Consider the following 10,598-nt stretch of genomic DNA (forward strand, 5'->3'; position numbering starts at 1 on the left):
ACCATGTATCTGCTGGTCGGGTTAGGTGATTGACCTCCCGAGGTCCACGGGGCCCACCTCGTAATCGTCTTTCCTAGGAATTGAGGGACCGGCCCTGGCTTGACTTGCTTGAGCTGAGAGGCACAGAAGGGGGTAAAAATTGTACCTGGATGTGTCCTTTGTCTTAAGTGTATACATAGACTTAGAGCTCTTTAAAGATTAAGCTGTCACTTGGTACCATTATTTCTATTTTCTATCTTTATTTTCTTTGTAACCATTTTTAAGATCTATATTTACTAGCAGTTAAGAAATAGAGCAATAGCCTTTGTAACCATTTGATTTATAAGCCTTTTTAATAAGCCTGTATCTGTTTAAGTTTTAACCTGACTCCTTCAGCTGCTGTAACAGAACCAAGCACAATTTAAAAGAACTTCAGCTGGTCATAAGGGACAGATATAGGAAGAGCTGGGACATTTGGATCGTGTCGCTTCCAGAGGACAGATCCATTGGGGCATCTCTCAGTCTTCCCTAGGCTGCCCGCTGCGAAGGGATCCTGTATCCTAGCCGTTAAAATCGGAGATGTAATAAGCTCTTCCTATAAACTCTGGGGCGTCTGTCAGCCTGTTGGCTGCCCTCTGCGACGGGACCCTGGTCCTAGTGGTAAAGACACGGACGTTAAACTCTGGGGCATCTGTCATCCTGTAGGCTGCCCGCCGCGACAGAACCCCGGTCCTAGCGGTAAAGACACGGATGTTAAACTTCTCGGGGCACCCTTCAGCCTCCTAGGCTGCCCGCTGCAACGAGACCTTGCGTCTCAGCAGTTGAAGACTTGGGTGTGACGCGCACGCACACATTGCCCTGACCATCGGGTGACATCATCCAGTAAGGGTTCCACACCCTCCCTGGTCACACTCTTATTGCTAATATGCCTGTAGAAACTTTTCTTGTTTTCCTTAACATCCCTTGTTAGGTGCAATTCCAACTGTGCTTTGGCCTTCCTGATTACATCCCTGCATGCTCAAGCAATATATTTATACACTTCCCTAGTCATCTGTCCAAGTTTCTATTTCTTGTAAGCTTCCTTTTTGTGTTTACACTCATCAAGGATTTCACTGCTAACCCAAGCTGGTCACTTACCACATTTGCTTTTCTGACTGAGCATCAGGATTGTTTGTTCTTGTGCCTTCAATAAGGCTTCTTTAAAATACTAGCAGCTCTCCTGGATTCATTCCCCCTTCATATTAGCATTCCGGGGGATCCTGCCCATCAGTTCCCTGAGGAAGTCAAAGTTTGCTTCTCTGAAGTCCAGTTTGCTGCTTTCCTTTCTTCCGTTGGTCAGGATCCTGAAATCGACCATCTCGTGATTATTGCTTTTCAGTTTGCCACCCACATGTACTTCCTCTACTAATTGCTCCATTTGTGAGCAGCAGGTCAAGCTGCACATGCCCTGGTCAGTTCCTTCAGCACTTATACCAGGAAGTTATCCCAAACCTTCTCAAAAAATTCCTGGATTGTCTGTGTACTGCTGTATTAGTCTGTCAACAGATGTCAGGGATTCCAGCAGCCCTGATCTGCAGCCTTTTGAAAATGAGGGTTAGAAAAAGAATTTCAATTAAACCTAATTTGGTGTCTTCAATCAATCCTTTATGGGCAATATTTCACTTTTCACAAACCTGTCACTTCAGCTCAGTTTACACTCTGGAAAGGCCTGTGTGCCACCACTTAGGTACTGAACCATTTCCTGTTGTGGGTCAGGTCTTTGGCATGGTAGTCAAGAATCTCAAGGGCATTTGTAGGCCCAATCTTTACCCTCTTTTGCAAGCTCCAAATATTTCTGCAAAATATAACTAAGTTGCCTTGGATGACATGCTACTTTACTTTGAGTCACACCAAACAGTAACCTCAACAAACTGTAGAAAATCTGAGAACATAAGAGCTGTTCCAGGCAGCACAACAAATGGTCAGAAATTGTATCCATGCAAGGGGCTTTCTACTGGTGCTAATAGTGTGTTAATGTAGTCCTGCCCTTGTAGGTATCATCTAGAGTTGGAGCCTTTTAAAATCTGTCCCTTAAGCTTATGAAAGGGAAGTTTTTACTGGGAATGTACTCCTACTGCAACACTAAAGATTACTAGCACTTCCAGCATCACATCCCGTTTTGCAGCACAGATAAATCTCCCCTCCCCATGCTTGGATATGAGGAGGAAGAAGGTGGAAGTGATTCCTCATTGCTGTTGATGTATGAGAAGGAAAGTTGGTGGAACATATCTCTCCCTTTACAATCTAGTTCATACAGTACTGTCCTCCAGGAAACTGCAATCATTCTATCGTCACTGCTACAAAAAAGACAGACACTCCACCCCTGAACATCAGCCATCTCTCCCGGACTAAGACTAATTTCTTAGTTTCTTTCCTTATAACTCCTTTGCCTTATAACCCATCAATTCAAGTTAACCTTCATCCTCTACCATATCAGATACCATGTCTTATGTCATTTGTCAGCCACAATTATCTTTCAGGAGTTTGTTTCTAGGCTTGTCCATTTGTGTGATGATAACCTCAGGATTCTAAAGAAATTAAGTAGAAATTAGGTAATTTAATTTTATTTATTAACTTGCACTCTCTCTCTCTCTCTCTCTCAGTATTGGAAAACTATCAATTTCTAAAGCTCTTGATTTATCTTTGTATTTGAAACATGAATCCCAAATTATGCCTGTATTTCAAGGTATGAATGAGCTGATTCTTATGTACAAGCTCATGGAGAAAAGGGATATGGATGATATAGAAAATCAGTTAAAGGTAAGATGGAAAACCCCTAAAACTAGCTAACACTAAAATAGCAGTTATACCCTGTAAGCACACATTTAAAAAATACAGTTACTGGTAGTGAGCCAGTAATGTGGTATAGGTTTTAAAATAAAATAGTACAAAACAAATGTAAATTTTATTTTTCAGACATATTTTTTGTTACAGACCCTCGTTCTATATTCATTTCCTGGCTGAAGGCAGGGAGTAGGTGGGGAAGTTGTCATCATGGTGCTGTTTAGAGCTATGGTCTGGAAGCAGTGTTCTTCCAGAGGTTATCTTGGAAGCCCCATTAGTCCTGCTTTCTCTCTCTCACTGGAGGAGAAAGGCAATAAGACAAAACAGAAGGAGCAGGCACTTGACAAGATGAAATGTCAACTGCAGTAAAACCAATAAAAAGGTGGGAAAGAGAAGATGGGACTTTGACTGCCAACTTGAGAATCTCTGGAGTACAACTGCTGCCAGGAGTGAACTCCTTTCCCTGATGGCGGAATGCTTTTCCATTGTTCCAGTATCCTGGCAGTTCAGAAAAGCCTGCAGCTGCCAAGGATACAGCCACCATTCCATCCTCCTTTCTCTGTGCATGTACCTGGGAAGCAAATACACAGTCCAAGTACAGTGGTCCTTCCAGTGACCACAAGTGGTATGCCAGTGTTGCTGTGTATCTGGCTGCAACACAACAGTATGAGCTCTTCACAAACTGTAATGCATTAGTGTAGGAGAAAGAGGTATTATACCCATTTTACAGTTGGGGAACTGAGGCATAAGCACAGTCCAGATTTATAGAACCTGAACCTTATCTACAAGACAGTCTTGTCACTCCTGCTAGTCTTGTTCAGTATTATATTTGCTAAAGTATCACATTTAAATGTATACTTTATATTATTTAGGAAGGATGTGATTACTTCCTATTTTGCATGTTCCAGTATTGACTGCATTAACTTTACTGAACCAAATTCAACCCTCAAATAGCACTGTCTGAACTGAAGTTACAGCAGGGATGGATTTGACCCACTGATTTTAAGCACCAAGTTGAATTCAGTAGGTCCTATGGAATGTAGGCCCCATCTTGCAATCAGATTTACATGGGCGGATCCTTACATCTCTGGAGATCCCTGCTGGTTTTGGTCTGATTCTGTATGGAGGGCTGCCAGTCACATTTCTGCATGTGCACAGAGGACAATTGAATATCAGCTACATGAGCACAGCAAGGGTCTCTGTAGAATCCGGGTCATAGCTGATGAAGTAGATGAACAATAAAACCACTTGTCATCCCTATTATATTTAAAACTGATGCATTAAAATGACTGATGGTTAGAGTGCACAAGAATATGATTTTCTGAGAAACAGAAATGAATAGATAATAAGATAGTTATAGCTAAATGTTGATAAGATGTGTGAAATAGAAATATTTAAAAATTCGCAAGGGTTTGAAGATTTATTGGAAGATTTAACCAAAGGAAAGTAGTTCAGATGTTGATTTAAGTATAAATACAGCCTCTTCAAATGCATTACTACCTGTACTACTATGGTTGGCACTTGTAACTTAAGTGTGTTAAATAAAACGTTTTTATTATTTTATGGATTTAGGGATACATAGTCAATCTTTTTAAAGACCTAATTGACAAACAGACCTGGAATGATGAAGGCTCAGTGTCTGAAAGAATGCTTCGCAGTTCGCTCCTCCTGTTTGCATGTGTGCGCAAATACCAGCCATGTGTGGACAAAGCAGAAGAATATTTTTTGAAATGGAAGGACTCCAATGGAACTTTACGGTCTGTTTTCATAGTAAATTCAGTAGTGGTGAAAGATGAATTAATGTTTTCCCATTTGATTATAGTACCGGTGAACTGATCTACTAATAAAATTTCAGCACTTTCAGGAACCCAAATATTAACCTTTTTTTAGTACTTTCTCATCTCACAGATTCAGATTCTCAATTTCATCTGGTCTTCACAGCTGTTGTGTACTCAGTGACAGTTCATAGATCACCTTGTACTTTGGAACTTTATTTAATAGAGGTGAAAGGGAAAATAGAAGTTAGAATTGTGCCCCTTTTGTTATGCTTTTTATAATGAAGAAAGAAGGGCTACAGGATTTTTATTTCACACCATACTTTCAGGTTGCCTGTTACTCACTAATATTTTGGATTCAACCTGTCTTGTTTCTGTACCCTCTCATTTAACAAATCAGAGTTTACCGTAAATCAAGTAAAACCAACATTTCTAGTCTCTCCAAAGTGAAAACGCCCACATGATGAAACAAGCCCAATTTAAAAAAAAAAAATTTGCCACCCATCCTTGGGAGAGGGATACTGACAGAGATCAAAAGTAAACATGGGCCACTATGTAAGCATCTCTGAAGGATTAATTACTCTTAAACTCTTCCTTGGCAAAACAAGATATCCTCTAGAATAAGACTTGAACTCACATCTCCTAAATTTAAAGTAGCATGTGCCTCCTACTGAGGTGTAGCAACAATAAATCCGAGGACATTTCAGTAGATTGAAAGTAAGCTCCTCCTCTGGGAACACTTAGGAATCCCTAATAGGGACAGAAGAAAAATTAAAGGCCTAATTCACCATTTGGTTACACCAGAATGGTTCCTTGGTGTAAAACTGATATAGTGGAATGGTGACTCAGAATGCAAATATCATCACAATGGAAATATGAAGCAGAGATTAACCTGGTGTTCAATTCGTTGCAGGTTGCCCAGTGATGTTAAAACTGCAGTATATGCTGTTGGAGCCCAGACAGTCGAAGGTTGGGACTTCCTTTTTAGTAAATATAGGCTACCTTGGTTCAACACTGAGAGAAATCAGATTGAAGTTGCTCTAAGTATTACCAGAAATAAGGACAAACTTCAGTGGTGAGTAATTTACTGTTTTACGAAGGAAGTATTTGTATGGGAGTGTAAAGGAAGGAATTAAACTTGGGTCAGATGTGAACTACAGCCATGAGAACTCTTGCAGCATCTTCAATGTACAGTATTATAAAATGCCTTAGAAGAGAATGGGAAGTTGCAATTTTAAATTCTACACAAGAGGCTGGTACACACACACACACATACATTTGCATTTTCAACTATCAGCTGGAGAAAGACAAACAAGAGTCTATTAAGTCACTTGATTATCTTCTGTATTTAAAGTTTCTGTAATTGCAGTATTGCTTTATATGTCTTATGCATAGAAGAAGGACTGACTCTTAAACGTTGTCCCTCAATATTTTTAGAGAGCTCCAGATAGAATCAATACATGTTGTCTCTCCTCTCCTTTTAGCATCATGGAAGGAAAGGAATATTTAGGAATTGTAAGGCCAACATTTCTGCCATTGATTTGCATTCTGAAACTGAACAAGTCATTTATCTCTCTCCCTCTCCCTCTTTCCTACCAAGAGGCACTCAAAAATTATATAGATAGCACCTCAGTTTCTCTGCAAAAAGGGAGTGATATTTCTCTCTTTTTCAGGACATCAGAGATTCACATTAATGGTGAGATCTCACAATGTAAGATGTTAAAGTTAAAGACATTATCCTGATTCTAGATTTCCAGAAATGGACATAATCTTTACTTTCATGATGAACTTCATGGGACTAGGGTGCTGCAGGTGGCTCGGAAGTCTTTTTTGCTCAAGCAAATTTTGTCTTAAATTTGAATTGAAAGTAAGACCGTTATAGTGATTAGCCAAGGTGATAGGCAGAGATGACAAGCAGATTAACACTTAACAGTCTACTTATCCTTTCCATTTCCATCATTGGATTTTTTAGGATAATGGATCAAAGTTTGCTGGGTGATGTGGTAAAAACTCAGGATCTTCCACATATCATTATATATGTTGCTAAAAACCCATCTGGCTATCATCTAGCATGGACATTTTTGAAGGAAAACTGGAATAAACTTGTACAAAAGTAAGTTGCACAGATAATTTTACTCAGACCCGTATGTTGGCTATATTTACATGTTTATCTTAAATTAAATCATCCATTTAATAAATCTTTGGTAATTTTTTTGCTTTTTTGCCAGGTTTGAGCTTGGATCACCTTCTTTAGCGCACATGGTAATTGGAGTGACAAATCAATATTCTACAAAGGAACAGCTTGCAGAGGTAGCATCTTTCAGATAGTGTTTTCTGACTGGGGTTTTCAGAGCTGCTTAAAAAGAGTTAGATGACTAACTCCCTTAGACTCCTTTGGAAATGCCAGTCTGTTTTATATGCAGAAATGGGTTTGTGAAAATGTTAGGTATAATTTGTGGGTATAATTTAAGATTAAGTATTGTGTATCTATATTGGAAATTAGTAAACACTGAAGTAGTATCTGTAGCAACCCTTGCATGTGTTATAAGAGTTGCAGGTTTGAGAGCAGTATGTACCAATTGTAAGGGAAAGGGTGGCCCTATGGTTATAACACTCGACTGGGACAAGGGTGAGAGGTGTTTTGTGTGCTCTGACACTGAGTTCTTGTGTCTCCTTGAGCAAATCACTTAATGCTTCTGGGCCTCAGGTAGTATCTGAGACATAGTAATAGAATTTCCCAACCTCAAAGGCATGTTGTGAAGCTATATATATTTATTCATGTGAGGTACAGAAATATTAAGATGAGCATCATGGCAGAGTGTATAAACAAAACTGGGAAGGCTAAACTTGATAGAAGTGGTAAAAAAACAACACATCGTCCTAGATAGGTGAAGAGATATGTAGTATATTAACCAATCTCTATGTGCTCTGCAACCTAGTTAACAAGTACAGAGAGTTCTCCTGCACATGGAAGCACAATGCAACTATAGTTTTATCTTCTGATTCCATAATTTTAAACTTCATCCCACTCCTCTACATGTATCAAAGGGCACAGTTTACACAGGTGCCAAACATCTGCACCCCAGCAACTTCTCTGGTGGAGCTGTGCATGTTAATACAAAATTTTTTGGCATGTGCAAAATGGGAGCACCATTATTGTATTTCATTATATTAATAGTTTTAATCTTCATTAAGAGCCTCCCTTGTAATTCTAAATGGAGCTTCCCCTCTACGGCTATGCCTAGACTGTAAGCTTCTTTTGGAAGAATCTTTTCCACAAGAGATCTTCTGTAAAAACTTTTTTTCAAAAAAGAGAGTCTACACAGCAAAAGCACAACAAAAAAATCTATCTGCTTTTTCGAAAGATAGCGTCCACATTGATTAGACGCTATCTCGCATTTCAGTTGTGATTACTGTGGATGGAGTGGCCACCAGGGCACCTGGGCTTTTTCCTGGAGGCCTCTTCTTTTGAAAACTGTTTCTTCCACGTCCACACACGTTTTCCAAATAAGGCTCCTTCCTTGTTTACCGCTGTAAACAGAACAGAGGGGTTTTTCCAACTTTGTCTAAAGAACGCAATAGCAGTGTGGACATAAGTGTAGTTTTTCCAGAAAAATGGCTGTTTTTCTGGAAAAACTCTGCAGTGTGGACATACCCTACCAAGGAACTTTCTGCAGAACTTGTTTGCTTGCAGCAGACATGTGGCCTTCAATATGATTTTATTATAGGACCAAGCATGGATATATTGGATATATGGATATACACAAACATAAATCTATTCAATAAACGATAAAAATGACTTGTTTTCCCACAGTCGTACTCTGTAAAGAGTGAATTCTCACATCTCCGTAATAAGGAAAGTAGTATAGTGAGCTCTGGTAGCATTTGTCTATCATTATTACTAACTTGTTATACAGACTATATTATCTTTTCACAGTCTCCTCTGTGGTTGGGACCTTCCCATAAAACACTAGTTGGGACATAATCATTGGCTGAGGAAGGTCTGACAGCAGGGCTCCTTCATTGTGACGATGTGCGTGATATGTGGAGAGCACAAGAGCTACCACAGGGGCTTCTTTACTGAGGCCCCAGCTTCCTGTTGAACCCTTTGCTGTAGGTTGTGGTGAGGCAGCCATAAGTGCAGGTGATTAAAACAAGGCACTGGATTTTCCCCATTAGGGAAAGTTTCTAAAATGATCCCCTGTTGCTTATCCTGCTGAAGCTGCTCTGGAAACTGATTTAAATGAAAAGATTTTTAAAATGGCTGCGTCTTGGCTGCCTTGTGAAGGCCTCAGTGTGACTGAGCATTGATTTTACCAATAGCCAGAAGGGTTTTTTTTTAGGAAACTGCTCTCATGTAAATAGTCACAGTCTCTTAACCACTGTAAGTCACACAGGAAACCAGGAGTTTTTGCCACTTAACTTATTCATTTGTTACACTGCCTCTTAATGTAACTTATCAAGCACTTATTTCAAATTTTTATTTGATAGGTGAAGGGATTTTTCAGTTCTCTGGAAGAAAAAAGTTCACAGCTCCGCTGTATCCAACAAGCTGTAGAAACCATTGAAGAAAATATACGATGGATGGACATAAATTTGGAAAAAATAAAAATATGGTTACAGAATAACCTGTGAAGAATTTACTATTGCATTTGGCTTTGAATATTGAATGTGAATTACAAAACAAAGTGATAATTCCAAAGAATCTATAGCTTTTGTTGTTGTTTTATGTGATAAAATTTACTCACAGGTGATGACATGAACCCTATTCTGTTCCTTTATATGAGATTAGCTATTGATTACAATAGAAGCAAGATAGGGCTGTATGTGCACACCTTCAATCTACTAATAAACCCTCATCCACAATTTTAGAGCAATAAAAATTGCCCAACCTGGCCTGTGTAAACTGGGGGGGGGGGGGGGGATTTGAATTCTAAACATTTGGATTTGCAGTTCTATTTTGAGGAAAAAACAAATTGTGAAATGACAGAAAATGGGTGAATGCGCAACTGAACTATAAATAGAACTCTCTACAGATGAGGTGGCACAAAAGTTTGTATCCCTTTACCAAAAATTAGGTACGACTAATAATTTCTGCTCAGGGTAGCCCAGCACTGGAATATTTATAGGCACACTCATTTAACATGGAGATGTATTGAAATTATGAAGGGGGGAGAATTTCTTAGCACCTACTTTTTAATATATTATCAGACCATCAAAATCATTTATATAAAACACCATGAGGAGTTTAAGTGTATCCCGTACCACGGTGTACAGTATTAGTGTATATATTGCAATTTAAATTAAGATTAGTACACTGCAAAAGTAAGAGGAATGAAGAATGCAATTGAGTAACTATCTTAGGGTATGTCTACACTACCACCCTAGTTCGAACTAGGGTGGTTAATGTAGTCAATCGAAGTTGGAAATGAAGTCCGGGATTTAAATATCCCGGGCTTCATTTGCATTTTGCCGAGCACCGCCATTTTTAAATCCCCGGTAGTTCGGACTCCGTGCCCGCGGCTACACGTGGCATGGAGTAAGTAGTTCGAATTAGGCTTTCTAATTCGAACTACCTACTCCGTGCCGCATGTAGCCACAGGCACGGAGTCCGAACTACCGGGGATTTAAAAATGGCAGTGTCCGACAAGATGCAAATGAAGCCCGGGATATTTAAATCCCGGGCTTCATTTCCAACTTCGATTGACTACATTAACCACCCTAGTTCGAACTAGGGTGGTAGTGTAGACATACCCTAATTTTTCCATATCTCCTCTTTTTATAATTATTATGGATATTGCTTCATGAGAGCATTTTCTTTATTGTGCTTTATTTAACTTGCTTTATATTAAATCTTATACTTAGAATGACCTTAGAATAAAAGGATATGTGATTTGAATTTGAATGTTTAACTTGATCAGTGATATTTAATATTTTATATCAGCATAAGCGGTAACTTTTGTATAGGCCAGGGGAATTTTATTTGCTTTGAACTAGCTCTTTAGCGTAATGAAAGTGCAT

At 39.2% G+C, this 10,598-nt stretch overlaps 1 protein-coding gene across 2 annotated transcripts in view; it reads left to right on the forward strand.

The window, feature by feature from the left end:
- Positions 1–9,988, forward strand: part of ERAP1 (endoplasmic reticulum aminopeptidase 1) — a 35,326-nt gene extending 25,338 nt beyond the window's left edge. For both annotated transcript variants that reach the window (XM_006118688.4, XM_006118690.4), the window contains exons 14-19: positions 2,622–2,778; positions 4,375–4,559; positions 5,491–5,652; positions 6,550–6,690; positions 6,806–6,887; positions 9,069–9,988. In XM_006118688.4, the coding sequence (XP_006118750.2) occupies positions 2,622–2,778; positions 4,375–4,559; positions 5,491–5,652; positions 6,550–6,690; positions 6,806–6,887; positions 9,069–9,212 (871 nt within the window). In that variant the 3' untranslated portion in view covers positions 9,213–9,988. The remainder of the gene's footprint in view (positions 1–2,621; positions 2,779–4,374; positions 4,560–5,490; positions 5,653–6,549; positions 6,691–6,805; positions 6,888–9,068) is intronic.
- The last annotated feature ends 610 nt before the right edge of the window (positions 9,989–10,598 follow it).

Source organism: Pelodiscus sinensis, chromosome 6 (genome assembly GCF_049634645.1).
Source record: "Pelodiscus sinensis isolate JC-2024 chromosome 6, ASM4963464v1, whole genome shotgun sequence".
NCBI lineage: Eukaryota > Metazoa > Chordata > Testudines > Trionychidae > Pelodiscus > Pelodiscus sinensis.